This window comes from Hippocampus bargibanti, linkage group LG02 (genome assembly GCF_051943395.1).
Source record: "Hippocampus bargibanti isolate YZ-2025 linkage group LG02, ASM5194339v1, whole genome shotgun sequence".
Lineage (NCBI taxonomy): Eukaryota > Metazoa > Chordata > Actinopteri > Syngnathiformes > Syngnathidae > Hippocampus > Hippocampus bargibanti.
This window is the reverse complement of record NC_142735.1, coordinates 36,995,188-37,014,485: the sequence shown is the minus strand read 5'-3', so window position 1 is coordinate 37,014,485 and position 19,298 is coordinate 36,995,188. Positions and strand designations below refer to the sequence as shown.

Genomic DNA, 19,298 nt, shown 5'->3' with positions numbered 1-19,298 from the left:
TTTTTTACTTGAAGATGGCGCCACGGGAGTGGCCGGCTTTATGGCAGCTCTTGTATTTTGTTTTTCTACTTCTTCCTTTCCTTTTCCTCTCATCACTTTGCTGCTGCGAAATGTCTCCACTGCGAGGCTAATTTTAGCAAATCCAACCTGATTTTAATTAGATGAAGCCACAGCAAAAAAAAAACAAAAAAAACACCCAAATAATCTCCAACAATCCAACTTGCGCCGTCTTTTAATGAAGACATCCAAATCACCGATGTAAAATATAGCCACTCTGGCGGCGCCATCTTCAAGTCAAAATTACCTTGTGTCTTTTCCTCTTCAATCATGTTGTGGGTACATTTCTAAATACTGTACAGTGATACCTCAGCTCACCAACTTCTCAGAAAGTGTGTGTAAGGCGAAATGTTCGTCTGCCAAACATTTATTTCCCATATGAAACCATTAAAATGAGAATAATCCGTGCCCAGGTTCGCTTTGATCCTCTCCTCTTTCATCTGGAAGTGCTTTATGTAACAAAGAGGGCACAGAAAGTGCTTAAGAATGAATGTCTCTCTGTGTCTTTGTGTTGTCATGTTATTTCTTATTTAATTTTTTTTCTTCTTTTGACTTCAAGACGGCGCCGCGAGAGTGGCTGCCTTTCCAGCAGCTCCTATGTTTTGCTTTTCTACTTTCATTTCTTTCATAACTTTGCTGCTGTGAAATGTAAATTTCTCCACTGTGAGACTAATAAAGGCAAATCCAATCCAATCCAATCCAATCCATAAAACATATTTATTATTGTTTCTAGGGTTTTCTTCTACTTCTTCCTTTCCTCTTCCTCTTCCTTTCATCACTTTGCTGCTGCGAAATGTCAATTTCTCTACCGCGAGACTAATTAAAGCTAATCCAATCCCATTTTAATGAAATGAAGCCACCCTCAAACTGCCACGAAAACAATTCACAGACATCCACATCACCCACTTAAAATATAGTCCTCATTTTATTAACAGAGGCCAAATAAAACTTAGCGCATTGTATTTACAGAAAAAGGGAGGCAATAAATATATTTAGAATAGTCATAAAATTATTTTTTGCTTACATTACAAAAAATAAAAATATCATAAATGTTTGTGTCACGTTGTTAGTAAGAAGGTCGAAAGATTACATGTTATCGGATTGGGGGGGGGGATGGCAAAAGTCCCGAGAGGCGCATCCCAGTCGGAATCTCACCATGAAGAAATGGCGGATGATTCGGAAAATAACAAAGCAGGAGGTAGAGGAAGTCACATGACACATCAGCAAGTTCTTCTTTTGTGTTTAATCTCCAGCGAGTGCGTCTGCGATCAAGGCGCAAAGAAAAAAGAAACGTTGCACTCCAAGCTACGCAGTCATTCCGCTGGCGCCATCCCACCTGCTTCCCGTCTCCACGGCGACGTCTCCCGGTGGAAAATATGGCGTCCTGGTCACACGCAAACAGATTCCACCATATCCCGCTTGGCTGATTTTTACGGCGTGGCGTCACCTCCTTGGCTTGAAAGTCAACAAAGATGGCGTCGGGGAAAAAAAAAGATGGTCATGTGATCCGTCCGTATAAATAAAAGGGCTAAAAAACATCTTTTTTCAAGATCAGATTGTCCTTGGAGTGTCCGTCGTTCTCCTTAGTGCTGTCAATCAATCCCTCCTGGCTTTTAGCCTTCGGGCTCGCCGCGTGCGCTTGGCGACGGGCGTGAATCGGAAGACCTCCGTGCGGTCGCGGTGACCTTTGGGCTCTCGTTTCATGAAGTGGACCTCCTGCTGGCGCTGGGTGGTGCGCGAGCCCTTTTTGGGTCGGCCCTTGCGGTTGAAGCCCAGGTACCAGCCTTTGTACTTGGCCGATACCAGCGCCGTGTAGTTGTTCTCCAGGAACTCCTCCACAAACACGCACTCCTGCTTCCTGCCGTCGGGCTGCACGCAAAAAAATAGGAGATCATACAATACAATACAATACAATACAATACAATACAATCCATATTGGTTGAAATAGCGCTTGAACAACAGCTGAAGCTGCAACAAAGCGCCAACATAATACAATGACACCTTAGCTTACTAACGCTTTAGCTCACGAACGTTTCGCCTTCCCAACGTTAAATTCGCTAGCATATAATCTTGGCTAACAAAGTAGTTTTCGGCGGACGAAACAAACCACACAGCCCCACAGTGGCTGGCGGGCTAGTTTTTGTCACCCCCTTTGAGTGCAGACTAGGTTTGCTATCGAGTGGAGTACTTTTGCTTTTATGGGACTGAAAAGACCCCACCAAAGGCTAGCGTTAAGCCGAAGAGGACATTAAAGAAAACGACGGTCAAGCAGAAGATCATCGAAAAACACCAACTAGGCGTGCGTTTGTGTGACTTAGCGTCCCAGTAAGCTAAGTTGACAATTGCTACGTGTGGCTATGGGTGTTTCTGTGTTGTACAAGCAACGGTCTCAGGCAATAGAAGAGGTTGAAAAACTTCTGTTGATTTGGATTAATGAAAAGGAGCTAGCAAGGGACAGTGTGAGTGAGAAAGCACGGCAACTTCACTCGGATGTCATCAAGACGCAACGACATCAACGACCATCACAAAGGTCAATAAAACCACTTGATTACACAGTGCAGGTTATTTCTTTAATTGTAATACCATAGCACACTTATTATACATAAAATAAAATATATATATTGTGTGCAGTTAAAGACCTATTTGGTAGAAAATGATGTTTTATGGGGACCTGGGAACGGATTATTCTGAATTTAATGGTTTCTTATGGGAAATAAATGTTTGGAAGACAAACTTCGCCTTCCACACCCTTTCTGGGAACCAATGAAGTTTGTGAGCTCATCGAGCAAAAAGATCACTGTCCGTCCTTTCTATTTTGGATTTGTAATGCTAGATTTAGATGAGAAACGGTGAGCCACCGCTGTCTTTTTTCCCACAATGCACCTTAATCTCCATGCCCTTTGGATAAAACCTGGCGTGAGAAGGTGACATAATTGCATTCCTCTGAAGTAACCACGAGCTTTGCGTGCAGATGGCGGTCATTTGGGCGGCTAATTGAGCGATCAGCGAGTTACGTCATGGAGGAACGGCCTCAGTGTTATCAAAGGGGTTTTGTATTGAAGGGGTGGGGGGGGGGTCACCCGGTTTAAGCCCCTCCCCCTCGGTGCAACTCACCCTTCCGACGATTTTGCCCTTGTCGTTCATGCAGATGTAGTGTTGGCTCTCCTTTCCTTTGATTCGAATGTGGCTGCCAAAAGTTTCCGTCTCCACCACCAGAAGAGCTGCAAACACACACACACACACACACACACACACACACACACACACACACACACACACACACACACACACACACACACACACACACACACACACACACACACACACACACACACAAATACAACACCCGCACATTAGGGACACCAAATGGATGCATGTTGTGCAAAAAATAAAATCAATAATAATAATAATAATAATAATAATAAATTTATAAGCGCCTTTCAAAACAGTCACCGGATAAGTTTTTCTGTGGGTGAGAAGCAGCAGTCACACGTGCCAGCGTTCACTCAACCCGGAATAACTCAAGTAGATAGAATGTTAGCCAGCTAGCTAATAGATAACTAATAGATAGATAGCTAGATAGTGAGTAGGGAGCAAATAGACAGCTAGCTAGGCAGCTAGCTAGGTAGCCAGCTAGATAGCTATTTAGCAAATAGATAGCTACCAAGGTAGCCAGCTAGATAGCTAGCTAGATAGCCAGCTAGATAGCAATATTATTAGCGTGCAATTGTCTGTATTCAATCAAATCAATGTTACAAACTGACCAAGCGTAACGAAGCAAAGTATCAAAGAAACAAAGGCCAGCTAGAGAGATAGCTACCAAGGTAGCCAGCTAGATAGCAATATCATTAGCGTGCAATTAATAATAATAATTATTATTATAAGAAGAAGAAGAAGAACGCGCCACACACGCCAGTGTTCACTCAACCCGAAAGTAACTCAAATAGACAGAAAGCTAGCTAGATATCTGACAGATAGCTAGCTACCCAGCTAGATAACTAGCTAGATAGCCAATCAGCTAGCTAGACAGCTATTATATTGCTAACAGATAGCCAACCAGCCAGCTAGATAGTCAGACAGCTAATAGATATGACCCAGATGTGCAAAGTCCACCTTTGAAATAATACAAACACTCTGTTTTTTAAATTGTCTTAAAAAAAGATTGAGCGCAGACAGAAACCGGAGCCATACAGCCACCAGGAGAATGAGGCTCTGCTATGTTGTTGTTGTGTTTTTTTCTAAGGAGACAAATTTGATGTGAAATGAAACTTCTGGAAGCAAGTGCATACTGCAAAGTGAAGAATGAGACACTGGCAAATAAGAATGGAGAAAAGGAGATTAAGGGCCCTCTGTATTGACTTGTCACTAAAAGGAAGATTTGAGCTGAAAGGAGATTAAGGCCAGCGAGACAAGTGGAGAGAGAACAAGACATGATTAACAACAGGCTCCTTTATTTACAACTCGTGAAGGAGGAAGAAGTATCTGTTCCAAAAGGAGACTCAGGGTAACAAGGCCGCCACAACCAAGTGGCGAACGAGTGACGTTAAAGAAACGGACACACGTACATACATATCAGAAAAAGTGAGTGAGAATAAGGGTCCCCTCCGAGAAAGGAGGAGGATTTTATCCAAAAGGCCATTAAGGGCCGCAAGGAAATGGGCCACTGTAAACAAGTGGACAACAAAGTATGTCTCGCAAAAGACAAGAAAGTAGGAGAGATTTGCGACATTGACTTCTTGGCGAGGAGACAACATTTATCTGGGTGGAGATTAAGGGCAACTGTAGAAGAAATGGCAAAAATGGAGGAGAATGATTAATTCTCGGCTAGGAGATGATGCCCTTAATCTGAAAAGAGATCAAAAGAGACTATATAACGACCATCACAAAGGTCAATAAAACGACTTTATTATACGCTACAGTTTACTTCTTTCATTACAATCCAATAGCACATTTATTAGACATCAAATAAGGTCTATTTTGTTTAGTTTGAAGACTTATTTAGTAGAAAATGATGTTTTATGGGGACCTGGGAACGGATTATTCTCATTTTAATGGTTTCTTATGGGAAATAAATGTTTGGCAGACCAACTTTTCGCCTGACACCCACTTTCCGGGAAACAATGAAGTTTCTCAACGGGCAGATTTTTTTTGGGGGGTGCGTTGACTAAAAATGCGTTTGAAAACATCAATCAACATTTATATGTCTAAACACTCGCTTAATTATCATTCCTTTACGTTAATGACTTTGGTACGCTGATACTGTTAATTTGTAATTATGGCCTGTTTTTTTCTTCATTCATCAATCAGAAAAAAATGGTGACTGAATTACCTGTAATAAAGGATTGAACTAAATGTTAATTGCAGCGTAAGCTAATAATATCTGTGTCATCTGTGGACTTTTGATGATTTGAAGAGCCTGAAAGTTGGCCTTGCGGACCCTTCTTGAGAGCCTTTCAAAGAATCTTGAAGGCCTCAAAAGCCTGCAATCCAAATTTGGAGCGCTTGAAGGCGCATTTCTTCCTCCCGCTTGCCCCCATGTCGTCTCAAGCTAGTAGTGGAGTGACGGGGGGGCCCGTCCCCGTCCCCGGGGGCCATTCTGTCCTGAATGGCCGCCCTGCGTGTTCAACAAATGGATCATCTTAACTTTTGGATTGAGTGAGCGCAGACTAAAGGCAGACTTGAAAGCTAATCTGGCGGGGTGAGCGGGCCTGCGGGGGGGGGCATGTTTGGCGGGCCCCAGACAAAGGGCCACCTTGCGGGGGAACGCTTAAGGGGGGCGGGGCCCAAAAAATACAAGACTTTCCGACCGGGATGCGTCCTGGGAGCGCGTGGATTCCTGCTGTGTCACCTTGAAACCTTTGTCGCTCTTTCACATGCGTCTCTACCTGAAGGCCATCACTGCTTGATCTGCTTCAAATTGGACATTTAACACAAAAAATATCCATCCATCCATCCATCCAGCTAGCTAGCTGCCGAGCTATCTAGCTAGCTACGTATCTATCTAGCTAGGTAGCTATCTAGCTAGCTAGTTGGCTATCTATCTATCGAGCTATTGCGCTATTGAGCTAGCTAGTTAGGTCGGTACAGTAGCTCGCTAGCTATCTAGCTTGCTCGCTTATGTGTTTGTTAGTTAGTTAGTTATACTAACTACAACCATTTTTTAAAATGCTATCTTTATTAAAAACATTTTAAAAATAATTTTCTAATCGATTTGAGAGAGTAAATAATAATAGCATAGCATAGCATAGCATAGGTGTTGTTGACGGAGTTGGCAGGTGCCAGGTACTGCAGCTGAACGCTTAGACGAGAGAGAGTTGGCAAGGCTTCCTCGCAGGGAGGGGAAGAAAAAAACACACAAAAAAAACCCAAACTATGGATCTGCTTCTACTCAACCTCCAACGAATAGCGAGGAAACATATTTGAAGGCGGGCGGCCATTTCCCAGAGTGCGTCCGCTATTGGAAGCTGCTAACAATTTAAGCGTGCAAGGAACCATATTTGTAAGGTGACGTTCAACCTCATTCCTACCTGCTTAAGTCATAGCGTTGCACTTTTTCACGGCGGGCGATGAGCAGAGCGCTTGACTCACTTTTTGCCTACTTGCTTCCTTTACTCAGTGAGTGAAATATATTGACATGCTATCGCTAGCTATGTTTTCGCAAGATACTTGGCTTTTTTATGTTAGCATTTTCTATGGTTGCTTTTCTTAGCTAGCTACAAATGATGGCATGCTTTTAGATACTGTCTGTAAAGATAGATAGAGAGTGATAGAGACAGATAGCGAGCTAGTGAGCTAGCTCCGTAGAATAGCTTGATATACAGTAGATATATAGATATAGATACAGATATACATAGATATACCGTAGATATATAGATAGATATAGATATACAGTAGAGAGATAGATAGACATATAGATATAGATATATATAGGTATATCGATAGATATAAATATAGGTATAGATATAGTGATAGAGATATATAGATAGCGATACAGTAGATATATAGATAAATATATAAATGCAGTAGATAATTCGATAATTTGATAGGTATAGATATAGATATACAGATAAATATGCAGTAGATATATAGATATAGACATAGATAGCTATACAGTAGGTATATCGATAGATATTTAAATAGGTATAGCTATAGATATATAGATAAATACACAGTAGATATATAGATATAGATAAAGATATATCCATCCATCTTCCAAACCACTTAATCGTCATTAGCATTGTGAGGGGTGTCGGAGCCTCTCCTAGCGAGCTTCGGACAGTAGACGGGGGACACCCTGAACTGGTTTGCAGCCAATTGCAGAGCACGCAGAGGCAAACAAGCAATCCGCGCTCACACGCAGACTCACACCTGTGAGTATTCATTCTATCAGCCTCCCATCTGTGTTTTTGAAATAGGGGAGGAAAGCGGAGTACCCGGAGAAAACCCAGGCAAGCAATGGGAGAGCATGCATTTTGTATCCAATGCCGGTAACGAACTGTCATAAAAGGGAAGCCGGCCATGGTAAAATGGAGGTGTGTCGTGTCATCTAGCGTGAAGTGCGGCTGAGATGCGCAGGAAGTTCTTTCATACCGTACTTGCCCCCGTCATCTCCGTTGGCGTTGACCTTCTTCCCAACGATCTGCACGTGCTTGCCCGTGGTCCGACTGTACAGCTGGTAGATGCGCACCTGCTTGCGGCTCACGTCGTCCGGGTTCCTGGTGTGGTTCTCGATGTAGAAACGGAAGTCCGGACTCTGATGCGACTCCTGAAGGGAACCGCAAGGATTGGATTTAGGGATGACGGCCCGTGGATTGGAAGATAGAACCTGAACACTTTTTTTTTCCGATCCCAAAGTCGCCTGTGACAGTTTCACCTGTGTGAGGTTTACAAATTAGAGTCATTAAAAAAAAAAAAAAAAAAGAGGAAACGTGTTGTCTTATTCGGCGGAGTGGGTCGCTCGGCAGCGTCGGGAGTAAAGGTCTACTTTCGGAAGCCGGGGAATTTGCGGTGGGATTTGGTTTCCGCAGCTTAGTTTTAAAAACTAAGCAACGGTCTCGGGCAAACGAGGAGGTTGAAAAACTTCTGTTGATTTGGAATGCCGAAAAGCAGCTCGCAGGGGACGGACGGTGTGAGGGAGGGTATTGTGAGGGTATTGTGAGGGTATTGTGAGGGTATTGTGAGGGTATTGTGGTTTCTTATGGGCAGCAGACAAACCTTTCTCCTGACACGCACTTTCTGGGGACCGATTAAGTTCGTAAGCTGACGTATCAATGGATCACTAGCTGGTCAGAGCTAGCACACTCTATCTGTCGCCAGCGGCATCAGCAAATACCTTGTTGTGTTCATTTCATATCGCTTTTGGCCACCCACAATGGCGGAAGGAGAAGAAGAAATGGATTTGGTTGCACATTTACTGTTAACGCCATTTTCAAGATGGAAAAAAAGGGACATGGTTCAGAAAGATCGTAAACGCTTCCTCATCCTCTTGTCCGATTTTCTCTGCAATGTGAAAAAGAGCGACTTCTGACCCCGTATCGTGAATCCACACGTTCGTGGTAAAAACTCTGTTTATTAATAATAATAATAATACATTTGATTTATAAGCGCCTTTCAAAACTCTCAAGGTCACTTTACAGTCACAGGATCAGTTTTTGTGCGGGTGAGCAGCGGCAGCCACACGCGCCAGCGTTCACTCACCCCGGAAGTAACTCAAATAGATAGAAAGCTAGCTAGCTAGCCAATAGATAGCTAGCTAGATGGCTAGCCAGCCAGCTAGATAGCTCTATAGCTAATAGCTAGCTAGCTAGATAGGGAGCTAGATAGCAAATAGCTGGATAGCTAGATAAATAATTAATGACGAAAAAACATAGGCAGAGGTCTGACCAGCGCTTTATCGGCACCCCCCGCAAGAAAACCCAAAACTTGCACCATTTTTTCGGGTTAAATGTGATTTATTTTATGATTTATTTTGTGCCCCCCAATCAAGGTTTAGCGCTTGGCTCACAGTATGGTGGTTTCGGAAACATTTGGCGGAGTCTCTTTGGCAAAGACAGAGAAGGTCATCTCTCATCAAGCCTCTTCAAGTGAAGCTCAGAGGTTAAAAAGAAACAAAAAAAAGCACACGTCTGTCTGCCTGCCTGCTTGCTTGCCTGCCGAGGGATTTATCGGCCATCTTGGCCGTCATCTGGAAACAAACAGCAAAGTGCGTTTTGCTGCTAAGTTGCACTTGTCGTCACGGGAAAGTCCAAAGTGGCTAACGCGGCTGAGCGCCAACGCTTCTTAGCAGGCCGCCGCCGCCGTCGTCGTCGCCGTGACGACCACCTCCATCACTTCCCCCTCCCCCGCCTTTGGTCTTCAAAGACCTCCTGAAAGACGATCCCTTTTGGCAACTTCAAAAGGTGGAAGTGATTGGTCGCCTCCATCTCCACATGAACGCTTTGACGCCGGTCGGCGCGCGACCCCGCGTGACCCCGCGTGACCCCGCGAGCACGCGCCGTCCAGGGGAGGAAGACAATTTCAGGCCATTCACAAACAGGGAGTTTTCCCCTGTGGCTTTTCTCCGGGTATTCCTCCCACATTCAATATCTGAGTGTGTGTGTGTGTGTGTGTTTGTGACGAAATGTCTTTGATTTTTTTGATTTTTGTGCACTGAGTGATGATGTCAACCTCTTTGACCTGAAGTGTACTTTTGACAAAAAATACCTTTGCGGGAGGATTTCTACACTTGAACTGAGATCGATTTTGTCTATTTAATCTTCAATCATAAATAATAAATGATGATTATGAGTATTTTTATGAAATAAATGAATAATAGATTGGCTGGCAAGCAATTCAGGGTGTCCCCCGCCTAGTGCCTGAAGATCCCGCGACCCTAGCTGTTTGTAGCTGGCTGACTGTTAGCTGGCTAGCTGTTGGCTATCAGGCTACCTATTAGCTGTCTAGCTGGCTGGCTGTAAGCTGTCTAGCTGGCTACCTGTTGGCTATCTATTAGCTTTTTATTAGCTATCCATTGGCTAGGTGGCTAGCTATTAGCTGTGTAGCTGGCTGGCTGTAAGCTGTCTAGCTGGCTAGCGGTTGGCTATCTGGCTATATATTAGCTATTTATTTGCTATCCATTAGCTAGCTTTCTATCTATTTGAGTTACTTCCGCGTTGAGCGAATGCTGGCGCGTGTGCCTGCTGCTGCTCACCCACAGAAAAACTGATCCTGTGACTGTAAAGTGACCTTGAGAGCTTTGAAAGGTGCTTAAAAATGAAATGTATGATGATGATGATTATTATTCCCAAAACATGCCTGACAGCCTGATTTAAAATTGTCTCTAGGAGTAAGTGTGAGCGCGAATTTTTGTCTCTGTGTGCCCTGCGATTGGCTGGCAACCGGTTCAGGGTGTCCCCGAAGACGGCTGGGATGGGCTCCGGCACCCCCCAAGACCCGAATGAAGATAAAGCGATGTGGAAAATGGATGGCTCTTAGCAAACCATCGTAACAGAGTGGACCAGTTTTTCAGATGTGGTCACCTGACTTGTTGATTTTGTTACCTACTTTGGACGCCTTCCCCCTCACATTGATGAATTATTCCCATAAAGTTTGATTCCACAAACAATAGTCATCAGAATGCCATGTTTGGAATGGCGCCTGCATGTACAAAGTGTTTTGGGGGTAAAAAAATAGGACTACAAAAATTGGATTTTTTTGGGGGGTTTTATTTTGAAATGGGACAGATAAAATTTTAAAACGATTCATAGAGAGAAATGTAGATTTTTATTTTTTAATTGTAAGTCTGACAAAGCAATTTTTAATTCCATGTTAAGCGCTTTGTTCCAGCTTCAGCTCTTGTGCAAGCGCGACAGCCGCTCCCCTACTTACAGTACAAGCATTCGAGTTACGGACAACGGTACACGCGAACATTTTTGTCGTAACATATGTAATATTATTTCCAGTTGTACTGTATATGTACATATCTTTATAGATCATATATTTTATTAAATGGTTATTTTTCAGTTCAAACCAATACAGCTTTCTTATACCAGCCTTAAACATACTTGTAAAATGTTAAACATACTTAAACATACATTCCATACAAAATATAGCACTGAAGCAACTTACGAAGAAATTCAAGTCACGGACGACTGCGGGGGCAGCATTTTCCTTTTGGACAGCCGCCCGCATTTCAAGCTCATATAACTCCAGAGCCATATCATTTAGGAATTAACTCTTTTTTTCCAATGAAAGAAGAGAGTCTAAGGTTTCTTCCACCGAATTGAATGTTGATGTCGTCCTAAAACCCTGGAATTGGAGTGAAAATGACAAAAACCCTGGCACTGCAGTGGACAACCCATTTTTGCACATGATCTGCCAGTGAATGAGTTGACAAAGTTCGGATGGTATGGAGTGGTTCTTATTGCCTTAACTCCAAGCATCAGGTGAGACATGAAGTTTGTACCTCGGTCTGTTAATATCTCTTTAGGTATGCCTGTTCTCGAGAATAACTCAACCAGACATCGGACTGCATGTTTCACCTGCATAGAACGGAACGGCTAAACATCGGGGTACCTGATTTAAACCAGATCCTTTCTTTTACACACAGTCTATTGTAGGTGTTCAAATAGCTCTGGCGAAGACGGAGGTATACGCCGAAACATGTCAGGTATTTGAACACCTATAATCGACTGTCTGTCAGAAAAGAATCTGGTTTCAATTAGATATCAAGTAGACAGGATGAATTGAGTACAACTATCTGGCTACCTGGTTGCGGAGTCACAGATCACAAGAGCATACTTGCTTCCCGAGCTACTCGTTGGCAATGGACCAATAATGTCCATGGCTATCCTGTCTGTCTGTCTGTCTGTCTGTCTGTCATATGAGACACTCGTGATAGGTAATGGCCGTCAATAGCCCCTCTCCGATTTTCTTGCCGGCGACAATATTCTTGTTCTGTCATGATGCCAAAAGACACGTGAAATCATTTGGTGTTTTCTGGATGGGAGAAAGGTGCGCATTTCTCCCCATGCAAAACAGTAGAGCTCTCTGAGAAGGTGATTGCAACCACCTGGGAATGGCCAATTGCCGCTGGGACCCGATTGGCCAGAAGCCGAGGTGAACCACCTTTAAAACCACACTGAGGAGGAAGAAGAGGAAGAAAGGACAGCCCGGACAGCAGTGTTACCTGCGCTCTGCCGAAAACTGATATCCACCGACACTTCAAATAAAGAACACGGAAAATATCCTTCCCGGCCGGATCTGGCCCAGTCAACTTTTATCATCTTTCCAGCTGCTCGACACCACAGCAACAAATATTTTCAATGTTGAGGAGGAAGGTGCCATCCGTAGAAAGATTCAAACCCAGAACCCACGTTCCAAACCACGGCGCAGCCCGCTTGACGTGCTGCGTTAGCGTAAATGCAGGTTTGCATGAAAACGGCACGCCGCGGCTTGTTTGTTTGGATGTCACAGGTCTTAACTTGGTCTGGGGCAAATAAAAGCGTTGCAGTCCAACTGCCGTTCTCGTCGACGCAGAGCGAGCGAGCGAGCGAGCGAGTCATTAGTGACGCAGACGCCTGCTAGTGCTTACGCTTCAAAGTCAGACGCCGCCAGCTCGTAAAACCCAAGGAAGAAAAAAACCAAACAAGCAACTCCCCTTGAAAAAAAAAAGGCCAAGCATCTGTTCAAAGAGGAGCTGCTATCCCCCCCCCCCACCCTCCATTTTGGAGTATCTGTAAAACACAAGGCACGTTGCTAATTGAAGTCAACATGCAAGCCATGAAAAACGCCTTCAATGAAATTTGCAAGCATGATGGACATCAGCGACCGCTCATGTCACGCCCGCTCCTAATTGAGTCTGCGGTTGTCCTAACGGGGGGGGGGGGGGGCACGCTCGCTCAAATGAACTCAAGTTCATTCATGTTATTATGATTATTATGATTGTCATGGTTATGGAAATGTATCAAGAAGAATTTGAAAGTTGATTGTATATTTGAGCGGGAGCCAGTGGAGCTCTTGGAGGACGGGGGGGATGCGGTGAAAGGATGAGGTTCTGCTGATCCTCCGGGCTGAAGAATTCGGGACCGGTTGAAGTTTGTGGAGAAGTTTCTGAGGGACGCCAAAGAGAAGTCAATTGCAATCGTCAATCCGGGAGGTGACGAGACTATGAACGAAGATAGCAGTGGTGTGAGGAGTGAGAGACCAACCATTGCCATTGCGTAGGTGGAAGTACGCGGACCGGGGTAACTTATTTAGATGGGAGCGGAAAGAGAGTGTGCTGTCAAGAATGACACCTAGACTTTTTACCTGAGGGGAGGGAGAAATAGTCAAATTGTCACTGGTGAGAGAGAAACCGTTAGCGTGGATTTGGTACCAACCAGAAGAATTTCCGTTGTTTTTTTGCTGTTAAGTTTGAGGAAGTTATGGCTACACCAGGATTTCATTCTGGTGTAGAAGACAGGCGTCGGGTTTGCCGGGTGTCATCCGCAAAGCAAAGAAATGCTATTTGGAAATTTAGGGAGAATATTAGAAGGTAGGTGATAAAAAGGAGCGGTCCCAGGACAGAGCCTTGGGGCGCACCAGAAGATACAGGAGAGGACTGTGAAGTGAAGTGAGAGCGGCCAGAGAGAGAAGAGTGGAACCAGCGGCAAGTGAGGTCAAGAAGGACCAGGATGGAGAGGAAACCGGCGTCAGAAGATCATTCGGGACTTTGAAGAGAGCTCATTCTGTACTGTGGAGGACTTCATTTCTTCCATGTATTCTTGCTTTTTAGTTGTTATGGGTCACTACTCTGCTGATATCTCTATATTTTTATATTATATGCCGTAATAATTTCAACACAATTTTCCATCCATCCGTTTCCCAGACCGCTTTATACAATGCAATAATACAATACATATTGATCAGGGTCGTGGGTCACAGAGAGGCCGCAGCGGGTTGAACAACATTTTATCTCGGTATAATTTGTATTTAGTTTGATTGACGCATCTTGGATGAAGGATGTTTGAATGTCTTCATGATTGAGGCGAGGCTCCTCCCACTCGTTGATATTTTCAGCTTCGGTGTTGTTCTTCGAACTGTCGTCAATGTTAATAAAGTTGCAACTTTTTTTTTTCCCAACAGGACGTTTGTTAAGCAGCCTACACTTTAGTTGCCATTTCTTTACATTTGCCTAACTTTTAAGGGCAATACGTTACATCGGAATTATTTTTTGCAATACACTTCCATATATCAAATATGCTTTTAATACTCTTATAGATTTTTATACAGCGATACCTTGGCTTACAAACTGAATTTGTTCACAGACAGGGTGTGTAAGGCGAAAAGTGTGTATCCCAAACATGAATTTCCCATAGGAAACCGTTACAATGAGAATAATCCGTTCCCAGGTCCCCATAAAACATCATTTTCTACTTTCTAATTTTCTAAGCCTTAATTGTTTCTTGATTCCCCCAAGTGTTATTACATTAATATCTCATTTTAGGGGGGTTTGAACATATTTTGTCAGCTATTAAAATTGATACATGGTCGGTTTTGTTTGTCAAAAATAAATAAATATAGCACAGTCGAGTCAATACAGTTACATATATATCAAATATGTTTTTTATATGTTACTATATTTTTATACTTGGCACTAAGTACAGTTCTTTTTATGAAACTTTTTTGTGTGCAGTTGTACATTTCAGTCTCCGGACATGATCTTTTGTGCTTACAATACTTGGATTTTATCTTTTGACCCCCGCCGACCCCTTTCAATGTTGCTGCTGTCGATCGCTTGTGGATTTAAAAAAAAAAATATTTTTGTTTCCAATTTAAAAAGATAACGGAAAATATTTCCCATTTATAATCTTATTTTTTTTTATCTTTATTTTTATCATCTTATTTTGTTGGTCATTTTTACAATTCAACTCATTGACTGCCATTCACAAATTTATTCGTGATTTGAAAATACGACGGAGCGCCATTTCCGAATTTGTTCAGGTTTTTTTCTTCAGCTGGGGTTAAAGCGCTATATGTATGTATCGCATTGTATTTTGGACAGCCGCCCTCATTTCAAGCTCATATAACTCCAGACCCATATAAATTAGGAACTAACTCTATTTTCTAATAAAATGGTTTCTTATGCTGCATTGAATGTTTACTTTGTCCTAAGACTCAATATTTTGCGGGCCCTGGAATTGGAGTGACAATGACAACAACCCTGGCACTGGAGTGGACACATTTTTGCACGTCTGACAGTGAATGAGTTCATATTATAACGATACATTTAAACAGATTAGTGCTGTTTTTAATATTTATTTATAAAAAAAACAACAACAAATAACATGGAACATTTCATGGTTAGTCTGTTTAATATATTTTTTTCAACTTTGTAGATTTAAAAAAAAATCTGTTTTCTTGTTTCCCATTTAAAAAGATAACAGAAAATATTTCCTATTTCTAATCTTTTTTTGTTTTTACAAATTAATCCCGTGATGACTTTTCAATCCCCACAAATTATTGAAAATGCAGCAAATAATATTATTGATATTTCCCCCCGTCCCAAATTGGGGGAAACGGAGCGACGCGTCAGCGGTTTGCACCTGATAATATTGCTAATCCCAATTTTAAAGGCTTTCTGATTTCTGAGTCTTTATTAATATCGCAGTGGAGAAATTGACATTGAAGAATACATTTTCATTTTGGTCCCCACTGCCCCCCCCCCCTTTAATATTTATTTAAGAAAAACAACAAACGTTAGAAGGTTTTATATAATTTTTTAACTTTGTAATTAAAAAAAAAACAGTGTTTTCTCTTTGTTTCCAATTTAAAAAGATCACGGAAAATATTTCCTATTTATAATCTTTTTTTGGGGGGACAAATTAATCCCTCCATGAGTTTTTAATCCTCCCAAATGATTGAAAATGCAGCGAACAATATTATTGATATTTCCCATCACTGCCAAATTGTGGGAAATGGAGTGAGAAAATACCAAGTAAGAAAAAAAGATTGGTAAATGTCTCGACTGTTGCACCTTAAAATGTGGTGTTGCTTATATTTGGAAAACGTAGATTGATATATTTCATTCATTGACTACTCCTGTGCACCATTTCCACCAAAATCCACCATTTATTGGGGGTGCGCCTTATACACTGAAATATACGCTAATTATATTACAAGAAAAAAAATAGATTACAAAGTATAATGTGGTGTGCCTTATATTTGGAAAACTTAAAATATTAAGAGTATAAAACTACCGTATTTTCTGCCCTATAAGGCACACCTCAAAGATATTCGTAATTTTTTAAAAAAAGAGTTAAATTTGTAATATCACAATAAAAGTAGAGCTTACCTGCAGTTGAAAGTAAAGGACCAGGAAATGTAAACACCTGAGTGGAAACACACACAAAGAGACAAATTAATTCAATTCCACGAGACCAAAATGTTTTTTCTTTTTTTTTAATCGATGCGGTTGTTTTGTTTTTGGAGGTGAAGCTGTTGAGGAGAGGAGGAGTTGACTTACAGGTAAAAGAACCTGGAAGGCAGCGGCGACATCTTGACACCTGCTTCCTTCCTTCCTTCCTTCCTTCCTTGCTTGCTTGCGTTCGACCGACAGAGGAAAGAAGGGCGGACAAGGGAGGGGGGCACAACGCCACCACGGCCACCACGGCCGCCGCCGCCGCCTTCCCGGAGCTCCGACGCGGCCCCCCGTCCGCCTTTTAGGCGCACGGCTGCGGCCAAGCGAAGCTTCTGGCGGCGACGGAGTCCGAACGTAAGACGTTCGCCCGGAGCAACATGGAGGAGGCTGCTTCCTCTCGTCGACGATGAATCGATTAATCCAGACGATTCCTCCAAAACAGAACAGCCTTGCGAATGATATCCTCTACCGCGAACAAGAAATTAATCACAAGTTCCCAAAGTGGAGGCGAAGGGGGGCAGTTGGACACCTTGCATGGGCCATTTTGTCTTTTGGGTGAAATTGTACGCGCGACGTTGGTGTTGGAAAAAAAAGCGTCCTTCCCACCTGACTGCTAAGGACAACCGACTATTGGAAAGAAGAAGGAAGAACTCCAAAGTGGGATGTGAGCCGAAACGAGGCGAGGCGTGTGCGGCTGCACGTTGGGCCGACGTGAGGCTTTTTGCTCGCCGGTGGGTGGAAACATGTCAGCGGTTTGCACCTGATAGGGTAAGCCCGCGGAGCATCAGCACGCGCGGGCTTCCCTCCCTGCCCGCACCCCCACCACCACCCCCGAACATCCACACTCTTCTTTCCCTTCGCGAAGAAATTCGGGGATTCATCCACACCATCAACGAAAGAAAACCATTTTTTTAGCTCCCATTTTTTTCCATACACTGATTTTTTTTCATTCAATGCAATGAATGACATTTCTGCCATCTAGTGTTAATTGGTGATATTACATCATTAACTCGTTTTTTAATTTAGAATAATAATAATAATAATAATACAATTTTATTTATAAGCACCTTTCAAAACTCTCAAGGTCACTTTAGTCACTGGATCCGTTTTTCTGTGGGTGAGCAGCGGCAGCCATTCACGCCAGCGTTCACTCTACCCGGAGGTAACATAAAATGATCAGCATTACTCCAAAACAACAACAACAACAACAACAATAATAATAATAATAATAATAATAATAATAATAATAATAATAATAATAATAATAATAATAATAATTTAAAATATTTTCCATACACAAGGCATTGAGGTGCAGGGCCAGCTTTTGAAAAAATAAAAAATATTTTAGGTGTGCCTTATAGGGCAAAAAATACGGTAGTTTTATACTTGAATATTTTAAGTTTTCCAAATATACATTTTCTTGATTCTAGTACCTATGCTTGTCTGTGACTGTAAAGTGTCCTTGAGAGCTTTGAAAGGTGCTTAAAATGTGATGGATTATTATTATTATTATTATTATTTCCCCATTGTGGGATGAATAAAGGTTTTCTGATTCTGATGATGATGATGATTATTATTATTATTGTTATTATTATTATTATTATTACTCGTGAGCGCTTGCAATAAATTTGGTCACACTCGCCCTCTGACAGAATCTTCTCGTCAGTGTGTTACGTATTTGTTCTTTGGGAGGAAAAAAAACACTTGAGGGTTTGTGGATTGACGCGAACCTTCGCCAGACTGCATTCAGATGCAACCCCCCCCCCCCCCCAATCCCTCCTCAGCGCAGCCCCTTTTATTTCAATAACGTGCTATATATAACTTAGCCGACATTTAAATGAAAGAGAGGTGCGAATGTGTTTACAAGCGCGTCCCCATGCTGCCATAAAAAAAAAGAAGAAGAAGAAGAAGAAGAAAAAAGGAGAAAAGGATTTGTGGTGGGCCTTTATGGTGCCATTAAAGGTGGACGGTCGGCATTCCTGCCCATTCGTATTCGAAAGCGTCCGAAATGATCACATCAGTGGTAGGCCGGCAGGGCTTCTCTTCTGGCCACAGACTCATGCCAATGATATATTTTGGATTGGATTGGATTGGATTTGCCTTTATTAGTCTCGCAGTGGAGAAATTGACATTTCACAGCAGCAAAGTGATGAAAGTAGAAAAGCAAAACACAGGAGCTGCTGGAAAGGCAGCCACTCTCGCGGCACCGTCTTGAAGTCAAAAGAACGAGAAAAAAAACTAAATAACAAATAACATGACAACACAAAGACACAGAGAGACATTCCTTCTGTACCCTCTTTGTTACTTAAAGCACTTCCAGATGAAAGAGGAGAGGACAGGCAATATCAATAAGAATATAATAGAATTAAAATCATTCCAAATTGTCTTTCAGCTACCTTTTGTTTGCTTTCCCCACTGTTGCGCTGCTTCCAGATGTGTGTTTCCCTATTTAAGCATTTAACCAATCACGTTTCAGCCATCGCTTGTTACCAGGCAGGGTCCGAAATCGACCTCAACGCCTTAAAGTTGCTTGAACCAATCAGATTTCAAGTTGGCCTGCCGGAAGGCGCCGGAAATGTCAGTTTTGGCAAACTATGATTGGCCAGTCACATGGTTGGCAAGTCATTTAGCCAAGCGTAGTATCACGAGCCGCTAAGTGACAAGAGCGTACTGGCCAGAGCTAGCACACTGTATCTGTCGCGAGCTGCGTTAGCAAATACAGTTGAGTGTTGATTTAATCGCGGTTTTGTCAACCCGCAATGACTGAAGGAGGAGAAGAAATGGATTTCTTTCCAGATATGCTGTTAACGCCATTCTCAAGACGGAGTTTTCAAGACAAAAATGGACATCATTAAGAAAGGTT

General features: G+C 42.5%; 1 protein-coding gene across 1 annotated transcript; it reads right to left on the bottom strand.

Annotated features, from left to right (window-relative positions):
* Positions 1–969: 969 nt before the first annotated feature.
* fgf24 (fibroblast growth factor 24) lies at positions 970–17,605 on the bottom strand. Its single transcript, XM_088991236.1, has 5 exons — positions 16,541–17,605; positions 16,370–16,406; positions 7,648–7,822; positions 3,172–3,278; positions 970–1,926 (listed from the first exon to the last, which is right to left on the bottom strand). Exons 1-5 carry the CDS (start codon positions 16,570–16,572, stop codon positions 1,654–1,656), a joined length of 624 nt encoding a protein of 207 aa, XP_088847362.1. The 5' UTR covers positions 16,573–17,605; the 3' UTR covers positions 970–1,653.
* Between the last annotated feature and the right edge of the window lie 1,693 nt (positions 17,606–19,298).

Bases quoted from the DNA above. Each gene is read 5' to 3' on its own strand.
- fgf24 (XM_088991236.1), bottom strand. From the start codon at position 16,572: ATGTCGCCGCTGCCTTCCAGGTTCTTTTACCT. The intron at 7,823-16,369 runs GTAAGCTCTACT...GGTTCCCTTCAG, and splicing joins TCCTTTACTTTCAACTGCAG to GAGTCGCATCAGAGTCCGGA. The intron at 1,927-3,171 runs GTGAGTTGCACC...TTTTGCGTGCAG, and splicing joins AGGGCAAAATCGTCGGAAGG to CCCGACGGCAGGAAGCAGGA.